Source organism: Phocoena phocoena, chromosome 19 (assembly GCF_963924675.1).
Source record: "Phocoena phocoena chromosome 19, mPhoPho1.1, whole genome shotgun sequence".
Taxonomy (NCBI): domain Eukaryota; kingdom Metazoa; phylum Chordata; class Mammalia; order Artiodactyla; family Phocoenidae; genus Phocoena; species Phocoena phocoena.
Window position 1 is genome coordinate 37836747 of NC_089237.1, and position 24403 is coordinate 37861149.

The 24403-nt window shown below is 38.4% G+C and overlaps 1 protein-coding gene across 1 annotated transcript in view; it reads left to right on the top strand.

The window, feature by feature from the left end:
- Positions 1-854: 854 nt before the first annotated feature.
- The window catches only part of LOC136139109 (AP-1 complex subunit beta-1-like), a 69171-nt gene continuing 45622 nt past the window's right edge, over positions 855-24403 (top strand). Inside the window, 8 exon segments of the mRNA XM_065898013.1 lie at positions 855-891; positions 5024-5129; positions 8275-8410; positions 10329-10574; positions 20754-20944; positions 23231-23452; positions 23983-24103; positions 24236-24331. Coding sequence (XP_065754085.1) covers positions 855-891; positions 5024-5129; positions 8275-8410; positions 10329-10574; positions 20754-20944; positions 23231-23452; positions 23983-24103; positions 24236-24331 — 1155 coding nt within the window.

Consider the following 24403-nt stretch of genomic DNA (forward strand, 5'->3'; position numbering starts at 1 on the left):
TCAACTGGATTAATTCTGGAAATTGGAACAGAAAAGTTAAATTGAAGCTGGGATCCATGTTCTTTTAAGTTTTAACACCAGTTCTGATCCTCTTTAGCACTCAGTGTGACTGAACAAATAACTCAGTTTTTTGCATATTTTTTATTTTGGGGAATACGCGGGGGAATTGTAGGTTGTTGGAAATATGAAAAGCATAATTTAAAAAAAAATCCATGCATAACACCTCTCTAGATGTTTGCCTCTCTAGGTGTTTGTCATGAAAGAGTATTGTCCTACTAATCTAGGCTTTTCTTTTTTTTCTGAAAGAAATTCCTTTTATTGACAGTTGCATGTAATGGTGAAGAGGTTGATAAAATTTTTTTCTCTTTCAGTTTTACTCTGTTTCAGAATATATGTCTTAGAGTGACTCCATCTTCAGGCAGGGAAGTAAATCAGATTTGCTTTAACGGAAAGTAATGGGGAGATCTTTTGAAACAAACTTTTCCTTATTTTAAATATTGGAGTGACTAACTGAAGATGTATTTGTAAAAAGATGTAGCTTTAGGTCTTGGAGGCTCTGAGGAGATAATTGTGGATAAAATCATAAATCTATGATAGGTTCAGATTATCACTCTATTCCATTAGGCCTTTGGATTTTGTTCCAATTAGCTTTTGAGGCAAGGATTACATTCTTAATTATCCTTGCATCCCTTTGGATCACCAGTGATGGTGGTAAGGATGAAGATACTTTGTGAATGCAGAAATTCTTGTATATAAATGATCTTAAAATTAGTTGAATGCCTTGCTGGACATAAATAACTTGGTTAAAGGAATTCTCTTCTCTTGCTGTAGGTGCACATTAAAGATCCACAACCATGACTGACTCCAAGTACTTCACAACCAATAAAAAAGGTAAGTAAGAGAACCTGATCACAGCCTTTTTTGAAGATTCTTCAAAAGTTGTGGTGTAAGGTTGTTCCAAGTAGAATGCTCCTGACCTCTTCAGACATGTATGTCTTGGACCATCTCATTGGGGATATCCTACAGAAAAGTGTATTGAGTAAATTATTAAAGTATGGGTTTTTAAAGATACGGCTGTGGTGCACATCATTTTGACTTGAAGGTTTTAGTGAAAGGAAGAGATCCAAGATTGATCCATTGAAGATTGATAGACCTGAGGAGGGTAAAAGGAAGAAGCACATTTATTTTCTCTTTTTTAAAAAAATTGAGTGTAATTGGTTTACAATGTTGTGTTCATTTCTGGTGCACAGCAAAGTGATTCAGGGGTGTGTGTGTGTGTGTGTGTGTGTGTGTGTGTATGTATGTATGTGTGTGTATACATATATATATTCTTTTTCAGATTCTTTCCCATTATAGGTTATTACAAGATATTGAATATAGTTCCCTGTGCTATACAGTAGGACCTTGTCGTTTATTTAATATATACTAGTTTGTATCTGCTAATCCCAAGGTCCTGATTTATCCCTTCCTCCCCTCCTGTTTGGTAACCATAAGTTTATTTTCTGTGTCTGTGAGTGTTTCTGTTTTGTAAATAAGTCCATTTGTATCATTTTTTAGATTCCACATATAAGTGATACCATATATTTGTCTTTCTTTGTCTGACTTACTTCACTTAGTATGGTAATCTCTGGGTCCATCCATGTTCCTGAAAATGGCAGTATTTCATTCTTTTTTATGGCTGAATAATACTCCATAGTATATATAAACCATATCTTCTTTATCCATTCATCTGTGGATGGACACTTAGGTTGCTTCCATGTCCTGACTATTGTAAATAGTGCTGCCGTGAACGTTGGGGTGCATGTATCTTTTCGAATTAGAATTTTCTCTGGATATATACCCAAGAGTGGGTTTGTTGGATCATATGGTAACTCTAGTTTTTTAAGGAACCTCCATACTGTTTTCCATAGTGGTTGCACCAAATTCTTTTATTTTTTGCTTGGAAATAAACATTTTATTACAAGGAGTACTACTAAAGCAATACAGCAATATAAAGTAAAAATGAAAGTTCCCTCCCTCCCTATTCCTGTTCCTGATGGGAACTCAGTATGTATCCTCAGTCTTTTCTATGCATGTATTAATACATATGATTTTTTAAATTTTTAACAAAAAATGATTATGCAAAACAATGCATGGAAATTTGATATTTTCTTACCCTTCCACACACGATGATTTCATACCATCATTTCTGAATTATGGCTGCCAAAAGGCATAATCTCAGTGTAATCATGAGGGAACACCCATGACAGCTGAGGGTGTTCTATAAAATGATAGGCCTGTACTTTTTAAAAATGTCATTATCATGAAAGACAAAGGCTGACCAGCTGTTTCAGATTAAAGGAGACTGAAGAGACATGACAGTAAGTGTAATGCATGATCCTGCATTGGATCCTGGCCCAAGGAGGATGGGGGTAAAATTACTCTAAAAGACTTTATCAAGATCTTTGAATAAGGTTTATAGATTAGATAATGACAGTATATCACTGTTAAACTTCCTGATTTTCATCATTGTATTATAGCTATGTAACATAATTCCTTGTTCTTAGAAGTTATACACTGACATATTTAGAGCTAAAGAGACATGATGTCTACAGTTTACTTATTCAATGAATCAGAAAAAAATGTATAAATATATAAAAAGTATGATAAAGCAAATGTGGCATAATGTTAGCAGATGGGGAATTTTGCAACTTTAAGATTAAAATGATTTCAAAAGAAAAAGAAAATGGGAGGGCACACATAGTGGCCTGGAGCACCAGAAAATTTTCTAGAAAGCACAAGCATATTTCTGTCGTTTGGAGTTATTTAAGGGTAAACTTCTATTATAATACAGAAAACACCATAGAGAGTTGCTTAATTACATTAGCTACTAGTCCACGGCTTTCAGCGTTGCCTGCACATTGGAATTGCCCAGTGAAGTAAAAGACAATAGGTGATGTCCAGTCCTACCCCTGCAGATATCCTGATTTCTTTGGTGTGGGATATGGCCTAGACGTGGGTTTTTTTTAAAAGCTCCCCAGAATTTTCTGATGTGTAGCCGGGATTGAGAACTCTTGCTAGCTGCTAGCAATGCTTGGTAGATTTGATTCAGGGGAAAAGGAGGGGGGAAAGATAAGAATTTAATAAAGCTGTAGTATGTATGAGATACCTTGCCTCCGTGCTCCTCCTTGGCTCCACCCAACTTCTTGCTGTTTTTACTGCTTATAGCGTACAAAAGCATTTAGCCCCTTGTCATTCATTTTCAGCTTTTTTTCTTACTCTCTTATCATTCTGAAATGTATTTATTTCTTCTGTTAACATTTTGTGTGCTTTGATGACCAAGATGTTTCTATAATAACACAAAAAGATGTAATTTTAAAACTCACCTGATTTTTCAAACCTTCACTTATGATGGGTCCTGGTAACCTTTTTTTAATTCAGGGATTTTTATAAAGGTTTGAGACTTACAGATGAATCATGGCTGGGTAAATACCACATTTTAAAAAATGGATAGACTGTGTTCCTTTTACTTCCTGTAACACCCACCAGAACTGCCACTGGAGCATATTCTTTAAATGTATGCTGTTGGAGTTGGAATAATTTCAGTTATATCCTGTTTTGATTCTTCAGCTCCTGCTGCTATGCACAATTCAGATTTTCTGAAACCGTGCTGCTTATCCTTTACTGTTTTCAGAAGTAAATGATGGGAACCCTAAGAGCTGGATTTGGCAGCAGAGGACTTGGAGAAGAGGAGAGTGACTCTTTAAAGGGCCCAGCTTTTCTGTCTGTGCTATTTTTGCAGCTGTCAAATAAAAGGGTGATTTTTGTAACAGTTTGTTAGCGATGGATTTTGATGTAACAGGCTTTTTTAGTGCTCAACTTCTGTGCTTCTTGCCAGTTCATCCTTCCCATTTAGAGGCTTCAGCAGATCACCTAGTTTGCTGCCCCCACTATTTCTATACTGGTGAACGAGGTTAAAGTGAACATCAAGAACAGTCATAAAGGTGGAAGAAAACGAGGCAATTCTGTGGATTGAAAGTTGACATGACAATAGTCAACTTCTTTTTCGTGGTCTTATAGTATATTTTCTCCTTTCTTTAAAAACCAGTTGAGGGTGGTTAACCTTTTTTCTTATTTCAGCTCCAGCTTTCTGAAGATAGGTGAGCCTGGGCCTTAAAATAGTGGTGACAGTCCTGGCATTTCACGGTGCAGGGCCTGAGCAGTCAGTCATTTAAGATTATACCTTTAGAAATGACTCTGGTTTGTACCATTCTTGAAGCTTCAGGATTATTATTTCTGTTCTTAGATTGATTGAACAGGGTAGGGCCTTAAAGCCCATTATCATCTTAAAGTACTAATTAGAGCAGTGATTCTCAACCCTGATTATACATTAGAATCACTTGAGGAAACTTTAAAAAATATGAACGTAGGAGTTCTACTCCTTGACATTCTGATTTATTTGGTCCAGAGTGGAGCCTGAGCATTGGCATTTCTAGATACTTCCCGGGTAATAGTGTGTAGCCAACGTTGAGAAACACTGGATTAAAGAGTCGGGAGAAACAGTTCTAAGGCCAGCTCTGTCACTCGCTCACTTAGTGACCTTTGAGCCTCAGTTGTTTGTAGAGTTGAGAGTAGGTGAATGAGGAGTCTCTTCTGGTTTGAAAACATTGATTTGTGAACCTGTTTGCTGCCTGCATTTATTTTTTTCCCAGGACTTTGAAATTCTGACGGGAGATCATCACTCAGATGCCGTTCTCTCCCCATTGTAGTAAGATATCATGAGATATCTTTCCTTTTTCCCACTTCTGTGCTTCCTGAGATCTGGCTTACAGGTTCCTCTCTGGCGATAACCCCAAAATAGCATCCTTATCAATGGGTTGGTTAATATTCTAGGGATTTGAACTGTACCTATCCTATAATTTTTAAATAATCTTATTTCAGTTGCAGCCCTGCCACTGGTCATCTGTTGTGTTGCTTGCTATATAGTACAGTGTTCTGCTCTAGTTCTCTGATCCTGGGACCTCACCCGTTTGTTGTCTTTTAGGAGAAATCTTTGAATTAAAGGCTGAACTCAACAATGAAAAGAAAGAAAAGAGGAAGGAGGCTGTGAAGAAAGTGATTGCTGCTATGACTGTGGGGAAAGATGTTAGGTAAGGGTAATCTCTTCTGCTTTGCTCATTTTAGACTCTTACTCTATGGCTTTTACTGCCTTTTTTTTTTTTTTTTTTAAGCAGAGGTCTTCTTAGAAGCCCACATGATTTAAATTTATTTATTTATTTATTTATTTATTTATTTATTTATTTATGGCTGTGTTGGGTCTTCGTTTCTGTGCGAGGGCTTTCTCTAGTTGTGGCAAGCGGGGGCCACTCTTCACCGCGGTGCGCGGGCCTCTCACTCTCGCGCGCTGTCTTGTTGCGGAGCACAGGCTCCAGACGCGCAGGCTCAGTAGTTGTGACGCATGGGCCCAGTTGCTCCGCGACGTGGGATCTTCCTAGACCAGGGCTCGAACCCGTGTCCCCTGCCTTGGCAGGCAGATTCTCAACCACTGCGCCACCAGACTGCTTTTTATTTAAAGCTATTACAGTCAGAACGTATAAGAATGAGTTTGTCCCACTGGAAACATCAGGAAGTGTAGTTGCTTTTATATTAACTCTGTGACTTAGTTCTTTTTGTTTTGTTTTTTGAGTGAAATGAGTTTGATTTCACTTGCATACAGATCTAGCATAAAACCTCCTGAGAGCTGACACACTTACAAATCTGTTGCTGAGGTAGTTTTAGAAGATGATAAAAATATACTGAGAAGCAGAAGCCCATGTGTACTTTAATTGGCTCAAGCTAGTGCCCTCAACTTTACAACTCTGCCTTTAATTACCGAATTCAAGATGAAAATCAGTGGTAACAAAATCCAAAGGGTCTTTTTTTTTTTCCTCCCTTTTTTCCTGTAATTTAGGAAGGCCATTTGGAAATAAATAAGGATTGTCTGCAGGCCCCTGAGGATTCCCGAGATCCTTTCCATGAAATCCATGAAGTCAGAGCTATTCTTGTAATAATGCTTAGGTGTTATTTACCCTTTTCACTGTGTTGACATTTGCATGGCTGGTGCCTTAGTGTGAATTAAGGCAGTGGTGCCGAACTGTAAAAGTAGTCATTGTATTCTTCACCGTCATGTGCTTGCAGGAAAAAAGGGCAGTTTCACTTAGGACTGTCCTGCATGAAGCACTAAAAATTTATTTCAGTAAACCTTGAACCTTGAGTTCAGGTCTTTTTAATATTCTGTGTGATGAAATAGGAATTAGGCATAAAGTACTTCTACTGCATAGCAAAGTGTGACGATTGACTTGAAAAAAAGCCCTTGCACAATTGTTTGACTTGGGAACACCATTTCTTTGTGAAAGAAAGATTGACAGACAGAACTATAGTTAATCATACTTCAGTATTTGGGAGACATTTTATAAAAAATGGACAAAGTGAACGTGTCACTTCAAGGGAAAAAATTTGACAGTAGATAAATTTCGACTTTAAAGTAAAAATTAGAGTGTTGGAAAACTTGTATCTCCCATCGTGAGTTTGATAGCTTCCCAATACTTAGAGATTTTTCTGATGAGATTGGTGGTGAAATTAATGACTGTGATTATTTGCTGCTGTATAATGAAATATGCCACCATAGAGAAGATCTGCATAACTCATTGAACCAGTATTTTCCAAATGACCAGTGCATACATCACAAAATTATGCATGGGTAAAATATCCATTCAAAATAAGTGATAAATGAATGGAATTTAATGCAACCAAGTACAGAAGGTTTATTGATATGGTTTCAGATTCCATATTGTACCTAACTTTTAAGAAACTACCATTGGTGGACTAAAAACAAAAAGAAAAACAACCATTTGTCTAGCTTTAATGTATCAAAGGAGAACATCCAGTTATATGAAAAAGCTATTAAAATAGTCCTCCATTTTCCAATTTATATACGTGTATGCAAATTGGATTTTCTTCTTACACTTCAGCTAAACAACATTCTACCACAGGTTGAATGCAGGAGCATGTGTGAGAATCCAGCTGTTTTTGTTTAAAGTAGACATTAAAGAGATTGGCAAAAATTAAAACAATGTCATCTTAATTTAAAAAAATAAGTAGATTTTTACTTTAAAATATTTATGTTAATATGAAATGCATTGATTTTCCTTTTATTAGTTGGGTCAAATGCTGCTGATAAGAAATGGATGAGTGCAAGAATGCCAAGTAAATTCCAGCATCTAGTGGTGGATGTAAGGTGTAGGAACTCAAACATCTGAGAAGGTCCTGAGGCTAATGATGACCTTCCTAATGTCATTAAGAAAAGGGAAGTTTAAATTTAAGTGCATTCTGTGTCAGGCACAGGGACAGATGCTTTTACTTACGATGTTTGTTATAGTCCTCATGTCTTCTGAACTAGAGGTTATTCTGAATCAGAAGTTATTCCATGTTAGAGATCAAGCAGTGTATACTTGGAGAGGCTAAAGAATAATCCCAAAGTCATACAGCTAGTGGTAATGTAGCCAGGATTCTAACCTAGGGTCTGAGTCCCAATACCTGTTACTGGTCAGTTCCTTCCTGGGTGTATATATACAATAGAATCTAAATGTGTACATGGCACACACGTTTAGAACTGTTTCATTTTCTGAAAATGGTTAAAATTTTGAACAAAGGTCCTAATTATCTGAGAACTGTTTTAATAAGGAAACTAATCAAATAAGTTCCCACTGGTCAGGGATGGAAGAATATGTGCATTAAAAAGCATAACAACTGTAGTGCTTTGAACTGCAAAGAATTGATATGAAAAATTATGGTTAATTTTTTTGTGTGACATAGTGATTTTTTTAAAAAGTTTGTAAAGATATACACTAAAATATTATATATGAAATGTATGTGCAGGATTTGTTTAGAAATTGTTTAGAGCAACTAGATGGGGTAGGGACTGGGGGAAGGCGAGTGGGTTGAGGTTGTGTATGAAACAAGATCGGGTATGTATCAATATTTGTTTGCAGCTGGGTGATGGATACATGGGTTCATTAAACTGCTGTCTCTAATCTGAAAATTTTCATAGTAAAACGTTTTTTAAAAATCTATTTTTAGACATCTTCTTGGGACCATTATTATAAATTCTTTAGTAATTCATTTCTGTGGTAAGTATTATCACTAGCGGACATTTGTGCTCACATCGAATCACTTTTTAAATTAAGGCTGTTTCTTTGTGTTCTGTCCAACAGCCTGGCACCAACATCTGTTCGCTTTCCCTTCCTCTTTTCTCAGCTGTCTCTTTCCAGATGTAGTGAATTGTATGCAGACTGACAACCTGGAACTAAAGAAGCTCGTGTATCTCTACTTGATGAACTATGCCAAGAGTCAGCCAGACATGGCCATCATGGATGTCAGCAGCTTTGTGAAGGTAACTTTTTCCCAGGGACTCAAGAAAAGTCTCTTCTACCTCAGAAAACCTTTTCAGAAGTGTTTCTTGATACGGTTAGTGTCTGCATTGCAAATAAGCAACCTCTGTTCCAAAAGAGGGCCTCTAGAGAAGTACTGGCCATTGAGTAGGAATATTCACGATTTAAGCATTCTGTATGCCAGAGTTTGTCATCCAGTTCAGATGGTGCGCCTTCTGTCAGCTGGGCTTGGTGCATCCTTGCCAGGTGGGAGAAGAAAGCCAGGTGAAACCTCACTGTTTTATCTTCCAAGGCTGACAAAGGTTGGGCATATCATTGTAGTGTCAGTAACCTGGGGTTTTACCTCTTTTATCTTTGTAGAAATTATGCTTATGGTTCAGACGTAGTGGAAACTACAGGAGCTGCCTTTTAATTTTGTTTTATTGAATAGGTCTTACAATAGTTGATTAACTTTTTTGTTATTGTGGAAATTTTCAAACATATTTGAGTTGAGGGAATAGTATAATAAATTCCTAAATATCTACCTTGTAGTTTCAGTAGTTACCAACCTATGGCCAGTTTTGTTTAACTTAAACTCTCCATACATGCTTTCCTGACCCCCACCTCCTCTCCTACTGGATGATTTTAAAGCAAATCCCAAACATCTTAAGAATGAAAAAAACCATTTAATCAGCTGATCATTAAAGCAAGTCCTTAATATTATTGGATATCCAGTCAGAATTCTATCAGTAGATTTGATGAACACAGTAATAAGGTTGTTCTTAGGGTTTTTGTTTTGTTTTGTTTTGTTTACTTCTTTTTCCTCTGCCTGGAATTTAGTCTACATTAAAAGCAAAAATCAGACAGCATTTCTAAAATTAGCTTCTATTAAATTGTTTTGGAAAATAAACATGCTTTCTTCCTCCTCGTGGAATTTTTGTTCTTTTTCTGTGTTTAGCTACAATGTACAGGATCATTATAACATTTCATTCTTTCTGTCTGGTGATTCATAGATGGATGATATCATTGGAAAGAATTTAGTTTACATTTTTTGGAAGTTAGCTTAAGCATAGGTTTATAATGTTTAAAGAAATTTTTTAGTATAGGGCAATTTAAGGGATGTTCCTTCTTGGTAAGTGTTCTATTTGTACTGTATTTGGAGGCACTTGCTAGGAAAGGAGAATGTATGTTAATCAGGATTTCAGAGGGCCCTCTCTGCTGCTTCGCGCAAGGAACTTATGTTGGGCCCAAACCAGCTTCTAGATTCTCCTTTGCTTTCTTGGCTGTAGGCCCCAGATATCCAGCCCTCTTTTCTCCTTGCTTAATATTTGTGGAGTGGGACATATCTTTCCAATTCCTGATTTTTTGCTGTTGTTTTGGTTTTTTTTGCGGTACGCGGGCCTCTCATCGCTGTGGCCTCTCCCATTGCGGAGCACAGGCTCCGGACACGCAGGCTCAGCGGCCATGGCTCATGGGCCCAGCCGCTCCGCGGCATGTGGGATCTTCCCGGACCGGGGCACGAACCTGTGTCCCCTGCATTGGCAGGCGGATTCTCAACCACTGCGCCACCAGGGAAGCCCCAATTTCTGATTTTATCCTGTACCAGAATACAAGCCCAAAGCCCTTTTCTGCTTTTAATGCAGGTCCAACAATGGCCATGGGGATGGTACAGCTATCTAAGCTTCTGCCCAGCTCTGGAATGAATCCTATAGGGCATTTCTTCATTGTGTATGTAAAGCAGTTAAATGAATTCCTAGCCTAAACTCTTAAATAGGCAACTGTTGTACTTAGGAAAGGAATCGTGTGGGAGATGTGGGTTCTGATGTGGAATGAAACTGGAAGCCTACATTAATTAAATATTCTTTTGTTGCTTATATAAACCAGACTGTTTAGTTTTCTGGTTTATGTACACCTGTAGTTGTCAATGATTGTTTTTTCTAGGACTGTGAAGATCCCAATCCTCTGATTTGGGCCTTGGCAGTCAGAACCATGGGGCGCATCCAGGTGGACAAGATTACAGAAGATCTCTGTGAGCCCCTCCGCAAGTGCTTAAAGGATGAAGATCCCTATGTTCGGAAGACAGCAGCAGTCTGTGTGGCAAAACTCCATGACATCAGTGCCCAGATGGTGGAAGAGCAGGGATTTCTGGACTCTCTGCGGGATCTCATAGCAGATTCAAATCCAATGGTAATATGTTTCTGCGTTTATAAGAGAGCAGTACTTAAACTGGGTCCCTTTAAAAAGCATGTTTAAAATAAATTTTATCTTTGGGACATTGAGCCATAGGTTAGCTATGTGAAGCGTGACTTCTGGGTGTCCCACAGATTGTCGTGTCTCACACCCTATATGTTTCTGAGCTGAAAACCAAGTACTAAAATACAAGGGTGGTTTTTTTTTTTTAATTGAAGTATAGTTGATTTACAATATTGTGTTTGTTTCACACGTACAGCAAAGTGATTCTGTTTTTTATATATATGTATTTTCAGACTATTTTCCATTATAGATTATTACAAGATATTGAACGTTGTCCCCATGTTATACAGTAAATCCTGTTGCTTTTCTGTTTTTTAATTTTTCTAGGTTAATTTGTGTGTGTGTGTGTGTGTGTGTGTGTGTGTGTGGGGTACGCGGGCCTCTCACTGTTGTGGCCTCTCCCGTTGCGGAGCACAGGCTCCAGACGCGCAGGCTCAGCGGCCATGGCTCACGGTCCCAGCTGCTCCGCGGCATGTGGGATCTTCCCGGACCGGGGCACGAACCCGTGTCCCTTGCATCGGCAGGCGGACTCTCAACCACTGCGCCACCAGGGAAGCCCAATGTTTTTATTTTTTATTAAAAATTTTTAAAAATTATTTTTCCTCATAGGTTATTATAAGATATTGAGTATAGTTCTCTGTGCTATACAGTAGGTCCTTGTTGGTTATCTCTCTCATATATAGTAGTGTGTATATGTTAACATTAGTTAAAACTGACTTCCTGTGAAATACTATTTGAAAGAGAAAAGATAGTTTGAAGTAAAAAAAATTCTCACTGTTAAGTCCTAGGTTAACCTCCCTGAGTCTGTTTCCTCTTCTGTAGAGTGAGAGGTACCAACTTAGAGAGTCGTTAGGAGTATTAATTGAGCTCTTGCATAAAAAGCATCTGTGAAAGTGCTTGGCTTATGAGAGTTCATGAAATGATGGCTGCTGCTGCCATGATTATGAAGTAGACATTAGGCAAAGGTTAATATTATTGCTACAATATTAATTTAAAGGGTTCTGACCCCTTTGATAGCTATACAGGTTCATATGGTAAAATCTTTCTGAGGGAATGAAAGCTAAACTTATTTCCAGACACAGATTTATTAGTCCATTATTTTGAACGTAAACGTATTCAGAATGAGGAAGCACTTTGGCACGAGAGGAAAATAGCTATGATTTCTTCACAAATAATCAGAGTTTTGAAAATTCTGTCTCACCAAATTGACATTTGCAAGAAAGATACACTTTTGGGTGATAGTGATAATTCTCTAGCTTTTGCCCATGCATTAGGATTTTCCCTCCTTACTCCAGTTTTCCTTTTCTCTCTTAGAGGCATTTTGAGGTATTCCAACTTCAGTTAATGTTTACACCAGAATCTGCCACTCCAGAGACTCTCTTGACAGCCCCACCACACGTACTTTGCTTTTTGTTTGTGAGCTCAGGTCTCCTAAATCCTTTGGCTCAGCGTCTTAGCCCCTTTGATCTTGTCTTCTAAGCCTTCTGAGTTCTACCATCTCTCCGAGAACTGCCCCTGGGAATGCCCTTCTTCCATTGCTCTGTCCTGTCTGCCAAAGCACAGACTACTGAATTAGTTAAAAAAACAAAACAAAAAAACCCCCAGAAACATATTTTCGTTTGTTGAGGGTTTTTTTGCACAAGCAGCATGCTCTCAGAACCTGGCCCGGTATGGCCTTTAGCAACGGTTCTAGTTACTGCCAGCTTCTTTTAATATGAACTTATTTTGGAAAGCTGTTTTATGAAAAGTAACATTTTTTTTCTCAGAAAAAGTATGTATTTTATCCATGTGCTAGCCAGCATGTAGAAGCCACATGAGATTATGACAGTGGTTCTCAACTGGGGGCGATTTTGCTTCCTGGGAGACAGTTGGCATTGTCAGGAAACACTTTTGGTTGTCACAACTGATGGGAAGGTTGCTACTGGCATCTGGTAGGTAGAGTTCAAGGATACTTTAAACATCCTGCAGTGCACAGGGAGCCCCCTACAACAACATGAGGGACTAATTTGTTTTAAAAACTTAAATAATGCCTGACATATAGTAAATGCTTAATAAATGACAGCTATTCTTGAGAAACAGATCTAACGTGACGTACTTTCTGATTATTGTAATTTCTAGTTAGGCTTTAGAAGGTTTGTGGTGGTTTGCTGTCAGTCTGAGATGAGAAATGCTGAAAAACTGAAGTCTCTCTAGATCACTTTGTAAATTTGAGAAGGATTTTTGTCAGAATATGTTTGTTGTCCTCGTGGGCAACATTAAATCATCTCTTAATGACCTCATTTAATTTAGTACTTTAATTATATGTATTCTGTTATCCCTAAATATATATCAATAAATAGAAGAAGAGTTATAAAATTAAAATATTATACAGAAGCGAAATTAGAAATGCGTGATGCTCTTCATGCCCAGCGTCAATAAAAGAGTACCAGAGCTGGTAGAATTTTAGGCATGTGTGAGAGTGTCAGTATGTGGTAGGCACTGGGTAAGAATGATGTAGGAGGTAACATGTTCACTCAGTCTGTGTCTGGATGCCCCAAGTAAGTAATGTTGTATTTGGTACTAAAAGATGAGTTGCTGGTAATTTCTGCAGGATCAGAGTGTTGAGTAAGTGGAATCATTGGAGGCTGCTCTGTTATAAGGGCAAGTTCCCATCTCAGTGCTTTTCGGTTTTTAAATTCTTGCAGAGGAAGGAAACAATTTTTGTTTTCCTTTATGATAGACTTTGTGGAGATCTTTTTATGTGTATTCTCACCTTAGGAATTTTAATCATCAGTTTTCATTTTATCAGTTATTACTAACTTAGGTTTTTTTTTTTTTTTAAATCTCATTTTGGGGGCGGGTTTTTAGATTTAGAGAAAAGTTGCAAAGACCGTACAGAAAGTTCTCATATACCTATCTTCACACAGTTTTACTTAATGTTAACATCTTACATAACCATGGTACCTTTGTCAAAACTAAGAAATTGGCGTTGGTACATCACTATAAACTGAAGTACAGACTTTATTTCACCTGTTTCAACACAAATATCCTTTTGCTATTCCAGGATTCAATCCAGCATACCAAATTGCATTTAATCACTTCCTTTTATAAAGAGTTGACTCACTCTTTATGAAAGTATCTCAAAAACAGAAAAGTGCTTTGTAACTGTGAACTTTTTTTTTTTTTTTTTCACTCCAGTACTAACACATGAGGGTTAAAACTCAGGCTCTGAAACCAACCAGACTTGGATTTGTATCCTGGTCTGCCATTCTTAGCTTGGTGGTCTCCCTAAATGTCTCAGTATCCTCGTCTACAAAATGGAGATTATAAACAGTGCCTCTATCATTGGATCGTTGTGAAAAATAAAAGAGGGCTTGCAAAGCACTTAATAGTGAACCTGATATAGAGTAAGCCCTTAATAATAACAAACGTTTCTTTATTGTATAGTGATCGTGGTGGTGCTGGTTATTAATGATTTTAGAAGGGTTAATATTTCAACGGCAAATTTATTTTTTAAAGGTGTTTAATTCTTTTTTTAAATAAAGCTGTTTTTATTATTTTTTATAATTTTATTTGATTTATTTTTCACTGTGTTGTGTCTTCGTTGCTGTGTGCGGGCCTTCTCTAGTTGTGGTGAGCAGGGGCTGCTCTTCCTTGCGATGTGCGGGTTTCTCATTGAATTGGCTTCTCCTGTTGCAGAGCACGGGCTCTGGTCTCACGGGTTTCAGTAGTTATGGCACGCAGGTTCTAGAGCGTAGGCTCAGTAGTTGTGTCCCACGGGCTTAGTTGCCCCCCGGCATGTGGGACCTTCCCGGACCAGGGGTCAAACCCGTGTCCCCTGCATTGGCAGGCAGATTCTTAACCACTGTGTCACCAGGGAAGTCCCAAAGATATTTAATTCTTTTGTGTACATTAGTTAAAGCCAGACGTTATTTTTTAGGGTGATTCTGAGGGCAGCTTATCTACAAATGAAGTAAATCTGTTTACAGTATTACTTAACACATCATTGCAGGATTACTTTTAAAAGGTAATTGTTCAAGGATATGCCTAAAGCAGTTTTCGTAGGCAACTTCCTGAAAACTGGATCTGTTGTACATAGTAATTCAGTAGTGTAGTGAAAGATCACGGCTTATTCATTTCTTAGTGTCCCTTTTAAAATGATCTCAAGGCTCTAATTTGGCAGGGGATTACTTACTCTCAAAAGGGAGATAATGGTGTAATAATAAAATTTTTGTTTTGTTCATTTTGCAGCATGCTTTTGTGTGATTTTAGAGCTGGTGGGCCAAGTAACTCTTGGCTTCTTAGGAGTGCCTTTTGTCCATTTGTAGATATTTATTTGTAGTGTTTTAGCTTTGTGAATATTCACATTTCATCAAAACACATTTTAAGCTACTTATGTAAGCCCCTTAACTAAGTAATGAGTTTTATTGAGTCTAATTTTTAAATCTTACTTGTTATCAGATATTCAGACTCTCTTGCTGTAACGGGATGTGTTGACTCCACTAGGTAGATGTGTTCACTTAGCTTCCTCATGCTGGGAAAGAAGATGGGGAAAAAAACGGAACATTACAGAATGTCACATGTAGTCAGCATATTACTAGTTGGCAGTCTGGACAGTGTCTTGGATTAAAGTATGACTGTAAAATTAACTGGTACCATATAGTCATTGTATTCTTTTTTTTTTAATAATGCATTTTAAAATTTTTATTTATATATTTATATTGGCTGCGTTAGGTCTTCGTTGCTGCACGCAGGCTTTCTCTAGTTGCGGCGAGCGGGGGCTGCTCTTCGTTGCGGTGCGTGGTCTTCTCATTGCGGTGGCTTCTCTTGTTGGGGAGCATGGGCTCTAGGCACAGGGGCTTCAGCAGTTGTGGCATGTGGGCTCAGTAGTTGCGGTGCGTGGGCTTCAGTAGTTGCAGCACACGGGCTCAATAGTTGTGGCTCGAGGGCTCTAGAGCACAGGCTCAGTAGTTGGGGCGCATGGGCTTAGTTGCTCCGTGGCATGTGGGGTCTTCCCGGACCAGGGATCGAACGCGTGTCCCCTGCATTGGCAGGTGGATTCTTAACCACTGTGCCACCAGGGAAGTCCAGTCATTTTGTTCTTAAGGAGATGATAATGACTGAAACATGCTTAGAATAAATGTCCTGTGCTTTAACGTGTTATTTGAGGCAACTCCATAAAGAAGAAAGTGAGATTCTGAACTGTTGCTGATTTTCAAGTGGATAAAAGTATGCAAATCACCTTTATTTTCCATTATAATAGTTTTGGTCAGTTATTCTACTGCGTTCAGTTTACTCAAGTCTTCAGGGGCAGCAGCCAAAAGGATTGTAAATTGAGCAGGAAAATTGAAGTGTTTGTTCACAGTGTGTGACCTTGAAGGTCATTGCTAGAAATGAAAGTCTTCTAAATATAGTTAATAGGAGGAAGTCACTATATTGTGAGTGCTATCTTTCTTGGGTTCTGAGGCTATGAAAATGAGTGAAATTAGATCATTCAAAGGGACAGGGAAATGTGTGAGAGATTTCTCCTAAAGAAGCTTCTGTCTGTGATACTCCACTCCCAATGTATATCTAGATTTCCTTCTAGAGTTCTTTTTTTACAGGATCATTTTTATTTTAATCATACCCACCACTCCAGCTTGCTCCTTTAAAAAAAAAAAATGAGGTCTGGGACGTCCCTGGTGGTCCAGTGGTTAAGACTCCACTTGCAGGGAAGCAGATCCTGCAAGCCGCAGGGCACAGCCAAAAAATAAAAATAAAAAAAGTGATGTCAAATTTATGTCCTCAGAATTGCTGCATATGAGACAGGGATAGCTTATAAATCAGATTTTGTAGCTGGATAGTAGATCTTGCCTCTGAAGTGCTGCTAGGATGTGATTATCTCTGAAATATATAAAGTAGGAGAATACATTTTTCTCCTTGTATAAATCTGCCTGGAAGTAATGTTTTGATTATATTATTCTCCCCAGCTCCGATTTTTCTTTCCCTTTCCCCCATTTGATGTTCACAGCTCTTGGAACTTCTATAAATGCAGGCGGCAGAGTGATTAGTACTCAGACACTAGAATCAGATACAGGCCTTGAGTTTGTTTGTTTTTTTTTTTGTTTTTTTTTTTGCGGTACGCGGGCCTCTCACTGTTGTGGCCTCTACCGTTGCGGTCCCGTTGTGGAGCACAGGCTCCGGACGCGCAGCCCCAGCGGCCATGGCTCACTGGCCCAGCCGCTTCGCGGCATGTGGGATCCTCCCGGACCGGGGCACGAACCCGTGTCGCCTGCATCGGCAGGCGGACTGCCAACCAGTGCGCCACCAGGGAAGCCCCAGGCCTTGAGTTTGTATTCAAGCATTTTCCCTTTCCAGCTTTGTTGGCTAAGCAAGTCACTGAATTTCTCTAATCTTATTTATAAATTCATTTTTAAAGCCTATTTCCTTATCTGTAATAGGTGAATTTTGATAGCAACTACCTTAGAGTTGCTGGGAAGGTAAATGGCATGGTAAGTGTTCAGTAAGTTTTAGCTATTATTGTCTTTTATCTCTTTGTCCAATTCTATTAGGTATAGTATAAAGTAAGTCAAAACACAAATTGTTTACGTTAAAAAAAAATTCAGCAGACTCCAAGGGTCCACAATGAACTGTCAGATTGAAGGGAAGTCTGTAGTTAGGGCAGAGAAAAATTTGTCTAGTATTGCGTGTGATTTTACACATGCACGTGCACGCATACTTCTGTATGTATGCATGTGTTTGTGTTTAATATCTGTATCTGTAAAGTATACATATTATATTAGGTCTACAGGGGGTAGGGGTGGGGTGGGGAGGAGGAATGTTTCATTGCAGTCTTCCAAAGAACAGAATTTACCATAATTGGGAGGCAAGATGAATTAAAAAAAAATTTCTTTTGATGCTATGGGACATGTTCCTTTGTAGCCCAGATGCCAGCTCTTTGTAAATCAACCAATGTGCTGAGAAAACTCACTTAAACCCTATTTATAAATCCATTTTTAAAGCAAAACTTCCTTTAGAAACCCCTTTCTTTCTTGGGAACTCCAGTTTTTCTGAGATTATAATTAAAAGGCCATTGTTCTTTTCATGGCAGTGTTTCCTAAAAGAACTGCCAGTTTTCTAGGGGGGAAAATGTTATGCATGTTAGTCTTAGTTCACATTCAAAGTGATGGTACAAGAGAAAGAGACATAACCTTTGTTTTAATACACTAGTAAACCAGGGCAGTTACTGCAAGAGTCAGATTTTTTCTTTTGATAATGAATTATTGTTTGGAGAAGGCTCTCTGGGAAGAGGAAGTAAATCATGTTTCAATCCATTATTTTTAAAGTTTATTTTTACAAACAGATAATATATGTACTACATTCTATACAAAATTCCAAAGAAACACAGAGACAGGTGAGTTGTCCTGTATACCCCAGCTACCCAGCTGCTGTCTTGAAGTCAGTCTTTGCCTGCTTGAGATTCGATGCTCATTTTAAGTTTCCTTTAGAGTGAGAGAAGCATGGCTTACTGACCAGGAGAACTCTGAGCAGCTCTTTATGGGCCCACCTCAGTATATTTCTGAAAACTTAGCAGTATGAATGTGAAGATTAGGAGATGAAAGCGGAAAGGTAGAATAGAAGGAATTTTAGAGGAATAGCAGTAGAGTTTTGTTATTGGGGGTGTATCTCCTCTGGTCAGTCATTGGCTCAGTGACCATTTGGCAGTGATCTTCTTTCCCCATGCAGACTTTTCTAAACATAATCATATAATCTGATCTCTCTGGATCTTTTAATTAGATTTACTTTTCCCTGTTTCTTTTCTTGTTTTAATGTGATAATAAGTGAAAATTGCCTGTTTTACCACCAGAACATATACTTCATTAGCTGCATTATATACTTGGTTTAATTTCCAGTTACCTGTGATGGTAGCAGAGGAGTTCTAATTGTTCATTCTGTTCAACATTTCCTGTTAACAGTCGTCCTATTTAATTTTTTTTTAACATTAAAAAAATTTGACTGGCAGAAATGGTAAGTTGTGACAGGACATTTGTTTTGGACGAACTGGTAACCAAGACTGGGCATGTGTTGGCAGCAAGAGAGGAAAACAGACATTTGTTCTTCCAGTGTGACATTTTGATCCTTTATCCTGTAATCCAGCGTATTAAGTGTATTATACAGGGGAAACACAGTACCTTTTCCCTGCATGTAAAGCACTGAGATGATGGAGATTATTGTTTCCCTTTTCATGCTTTTTAATTTTTTACTAAAGGCCATGCTTGATGGTGTGGTTGGCAAACAAAAATTAAGTCAGGAAAGAACCTCATGCATGCCATCATGTGATAGGTGAACTAGATAATCCTTCTCGATTTGTCTTAATAACAATAAAATATTATATCCATAATCATACTTACCAAGTGAACCTTTGAATTTTTTTCATCTTGGAATTTTTTGTCCTGATCACTAAGTTATAACTGAAGGTGATTCCATTTGTGGCATCATTATCTTAGTTAATGGATACTGTCATGAATGTATTATTTGATTTAAAAAGCCATATTCTCTAGAATTTATCTTCTAGGTAAAATCATATACTGGGATAATCTGCAGAGTAGCCAAGTGATATGGGTATTAAAATCAATAGCTAAACTGTAACCATTATGTTTCTTCTCTTGCTAGCAAAAGGATAATCATACAACTCTTAGTTTCTCAAGCTTTTAACAGGGACTTCAGTCAGAACTAAAAACGAGTTGACATTTTTGAGAATCTTTTCAATATACATAATTAATGAAGCTGCTACCTATTGCATCTCATTTATGCTTACAGAATATTTATATATAGCCTTACTGTGCTAATATTTAGCGACAGCTGAGAGCCTCACTGCAAAATGTGGTTTTAAATTCATTTGTACAGAGCTATAGTTTTTTGTCTGTTTTGTTTATTTTGGGGTGTTTTTATAATCTTAAAATTACTTAAAACATTCATTGGTTGTAGATTTCTTAGTTAAATTAGACATAATCTGTAATTTTGATAAAGTGTCCACTGTTTTTTCTTGCAGCTAGTAGGGATTTCTGGGTCTGTTAAGTCAGGATACAAATGTACTTTCTTATATTTGGTAGCAATTTTTCATTTATCATGCTGCCTGAGTTAAGGATACATTTGAGGTACCATATTTCATTGATTCTAAGATGCATTATTATTTCCTGTATTAACGTAGAAAGAAAAATACCTCCTATTAAACTGACATGCCGTTGATTATTAAATATATCCCAACTTCGGAGATGTTAATATGAAAAACTGTGCAACTTAGTCTTGATGAATTATGGTAATATTGCCACCTTAACTTTGTATAAGGCTTTGTAGAAAGCACTTATACATAAGCCATCTGATTTTATCCTCAAACTAAAGCTAATCTGTGAGGGGGATTAAATTATCCCATTTTCAGATGAGGAAATTGAATTTCACGGAGATTATGTGCTTTCCCAACATGATGTTACTATGTGAACCATGTGTTACTATGTGAACTAACCACGGTGAACTGTGGTTTCAAGGTCACATTTTCTTACTCTGAGACTTAAGGTATGATTGACCCCTGAAGTATCACCTCCCCAGCCCCCAGTACATGCACACCCATACACCTATAAAATTGTTTGGCCTAGATTTTTCTTTCCATTGCCTAATGTACATGTTTCATATTTAAACTTCACTGTTTTGTGTTTTTTGTTTTGTTTTGGCTGCGAGGCATGTGGGATCTTAGTTCTCCAACCAGGGATCGAACCCATGCCCCCCTGCAGTGGAACCACGAGTCTTAACCACTGGACCGCCAGGGAAGTCCCTAACCTTCACTTCTTTTACAGCTGTTCATGTGTCTTAATTCTACTGATAGTGTTGACTACTATTAAAACTATTATTGTTTTAATAGTAAGTCATGTGGGACTCTCTGCTAATATGTGAATTGTTTTAATTCTGTGTTGCCTGACCATGAGGAAGCTATATATGCCATCATTGGTGGTTTATTATACATTTTGAAAGCAGTATATCTCTTTCTAGCTGACTGCGTAAAACATTCAGGAACGGTTATGGGTTGAGATCTATGAAGTGATCCAGAGAAATAGTTGTACTGTTCTTGACAAATCAAGGTCATATCTGCTTCTTTCCCAGGTGGTGGCTAATGCTGTAGCAGCATTATCTGAAATCAGTGAATCTCACCCAAACAGCAACTTACTCGATCTGAATCCACAGAACATTAATAAGCTACTGACAGCCCTGAATGAGTGCACCGAACAGGGCCAGATTTTCATCCTGGACTGCCTGTCTAATTACAACCCTAAAGATGACCGGGAGGCTCAGAGGTCAGTCTGTTTTTCTGGATAGTATCTAGGAGTCTTGCCCGGTTCAATAATTTCTAGTAAGTCTGTATTAGAATAAGGGTCTGTTATGTTGGGAAAATCAGTGGCTTATGGGATATATATTGCTATCCTGTGGTATTTTCTCAATGTATTTAGGAACATTTTAGGTGGTAGAGTAAACCATGCAAAAAATAGCTCTTCCTAAGAGGAGATGTGTATATTTCATTTCTTCTTTGAACAGTATAGTTACAACCCTCTGAAGAAACTCTCCCTCATCATGGTCTCACATCTCCCATACAGCAATTCCTAGCCATTTGGCAAACAAAGGTTTTTTGAGCGTCTCTCACTGTAGTAACAAAATTTTCGTTCTTTTACATACATAGTAAGTGGCTTGATACTAGTTATTGAGCTGCCTTATACCTATAATTAGTACTAGAGAAACTGTGTTGGAGCCAGCAAAATGTATGATGTCTTCCATTAGATATAGGAATCTCATGAGTCTGAATTTGGAGAAGATTTTGGAAGACACACCTGGATTGTTCTGCTCAGCTCTCTACCACTTTAGTGTTGCAGATTTTCTTTGACTATCAGATACTGACTACTAAATTTCATATACACATACATACATTTTAGTTTACAGAATTGGAGGTATCATCAGTTTTTATTGAGCATTTTGTGTATACAGGCACTGTACTAGGCACTGTACTAGGCAAAATAACAATTCTGAAGAATTGTTGGCTCTTCATTTTATTTTATTTTATTTATTATTATTATTTTCTTTTGCGGTACGTCGGCCTCTCATCGCTGTGGCCTCTCCCGTTGCGGAGCACAGGCTCCGGACGCACAGGCTCAGCGGCCATGGCTCACGGGGCCCAGCCGCTCCGCGGCATGTGGGATCTTCCCGGACCGGGGCACGAACCCGTGTCCCCTGCGTCGGTAGGCGGACTGTCAACCACTGCGCCACCAGGGAAGCCCTGGCTCTTCATTTTAATTATGGTAGATAGGAACCTTCCTTGCCCGGCTAAAGCTTGAGCTACTATAATGTAAGTGCTCTTCACTTGTCTGGGAAATTGTTCCCTCTGGATTTAACCAAAGCTCACCCTGATAGTTTCTTTCCATCACTGAAAGTACAAATATCTTCTGGAAAGAACTTTACATACAATTTTATTTTCTCTTGGTCATTGACATCTCACACTTACTCATTCACTCAGCAAATATTTATTGAGCCCGTACTGTATGCCAGGCATTGTTCTAGGCTCTGAGGATATAGCAGTGGACAGACAAAAATCATAGCTCTTATGGAACACTTATTCTGAGGGATAGGGCAGAAGTATATATAAAATGTATACGTAATACAGCATATAATAGGTCAGATGATGATAAGTGCTAACAAGAAAGATAAAGTAAGGAGGAGATCTAACAAATGCTGGGTGGTCAGGAAAGGTCTCCCTGGGAAGGTAGCATTTGTATAAATACCTAAAGGAGGTCAGGGAGTCAGCCAAGTAGATACAGGAGGAAGGGAGAAAAACACAGCTTACTTACCTTGTGTACTTAACTGAGTCAGCTAGCCACTCACGTTGCCTAAGAGCTATCAAAATTAGGTTAATTTCTGAAGAACCCTCAATGGATAACTAAATATTCTATATTTTATGAGACATTTAAGTGTAGGTGGCAGGGACTAGGAGAAGGGGATGAGGTTGAGAGAGTATTGCAGTGGTGTCGTGTTGTTAAAAGCAAACAAACAAACAAACACCCTTCCCGAGATTCCCTTATTATGCTGAATGCAAGAGGTTGGGTGGTTTTCCCTGTCAGCCCATCTCCTTCCGCATCTTACAGTGAAACTTCAGCCACAGTTGGTTGATATCTCTCACTGTGAAATAACTCTCAGAATGCTTAATTTGACTTCCTATAGGCTGAGGAGAAATGGGCTGTGAGGCAGGGAGCCCTTACATAGTATGGGGAGACAGAGAGGACTATAAAATAGGAAGGTAAATGGTGTGAGCTTCAGGTGTTTGGGGTATTGGCTAGTTCCCTTCCAGTTTGAACATCCCTTATTGCTGGTTTCCTAAAGTCTTCTGATATCCCTGCTCTGTTTGTAGTTTGCTGGGATTGAGGTGTCCGCAGTGTTGGATCCCAAATTTACCTATGTATGGAGTTTTGACTTTTCTAACTGATTTTCTAATTTCTTTATACCTGGGCCATGGGAACCTCTGACAACATTACCCTTATAGATTGGATTGAGCAAAGAAATTATAATTTAAGGTACTAATTTTCATTTTCTGTCCTCAGTATCTGTGAGCGGGTAACTCCTCGGCTATGTCACGCCAACTCAGCAGTGGTGCTTTCAGCAGTAAAAGTCCTAATGAAATTTCTAGAGTTGTTACCCAAGGACTCTGACTACTACAATATGCTGCTGAAGAAGTTGGCCCCTCCACTTGTCACTTTGCTGTCTGGGGAGCCAGAGGTGCAGTATGTCGCCCTGAGGAACATCAACCTGATCGTCCAGAAAAGGTTGGGAAAAAATGAATTGGTGATTAAAGTGTTTGTAATTTTGAATTAAACTTATTTAATAACATCATTATTAAAGAGGACTGTGTTAAAACTCTGTTTAATCTATGGAAATGAAAATACTGTATGGTAGAGCAACTTGCCCAGGGTCAGGAGGCTAACAGTTGATTTTAGAGTGTTCCTACAATGAATGCCTGGTGTTGCTCTACAATTTAGTCTCTTTTCTGAAGGAACTCTTAGTTGTATGATAGCTAGTGTCTGCTTAATATGGTTCAGGCTGTAATTTAGATCAGGTGGTTGTTCTTCCCGTGGTTCTTCTTGGCAATATATACTGTACTCCTTAAAAAGGATAAAAATAGTCTGCCAGATGGATCTGGTTAGAGGGATGTAGAGGAAGTTTGTGAGTTTTTTCCCCCTGGAGTGGAGTGTGTGAATGGAGAGTAGAGAAGCACAGGTTAGGTATTAATGCAGACTCAGAAGGATATATCAATATATGCCTCACCTTACTTACCTTGTGTTTCTGTGTACCACAGGCCTGAAATCTTGAAGCAGGAGATCAAAGTTTTCTTTGTGAAGTACAATGATCCCATCTGTGTGAAACTAGAGAAATTGGACATCATGATTCGTTTGGCATCCCAAGCCAACATTGCTCAGGTCAGACTTAAAGTAGATTCAAGTTAAGATCTAATAACTTAGATCTTAAGATCTGGCCTTCAGAAAAACCTAGGCCATGAAATTGCTGTTGGAGAATCCTTAATGATTGTTCACTTCGTGGATTTTTAACAGGTTCTGGCAGAACTGAAGGAATATGCCACAGAGGTGGATGTCGACTTTGTGCGCAAAGCTGTGCGGGCCATTGGACGGTGTGCCATCAGGGTGGAGGCAAGTGTCCTGTGGTAGTTGTGATCACGTTGTGGGACTCTGGATATTCTTTTCACCTCTTTCCTTACATTT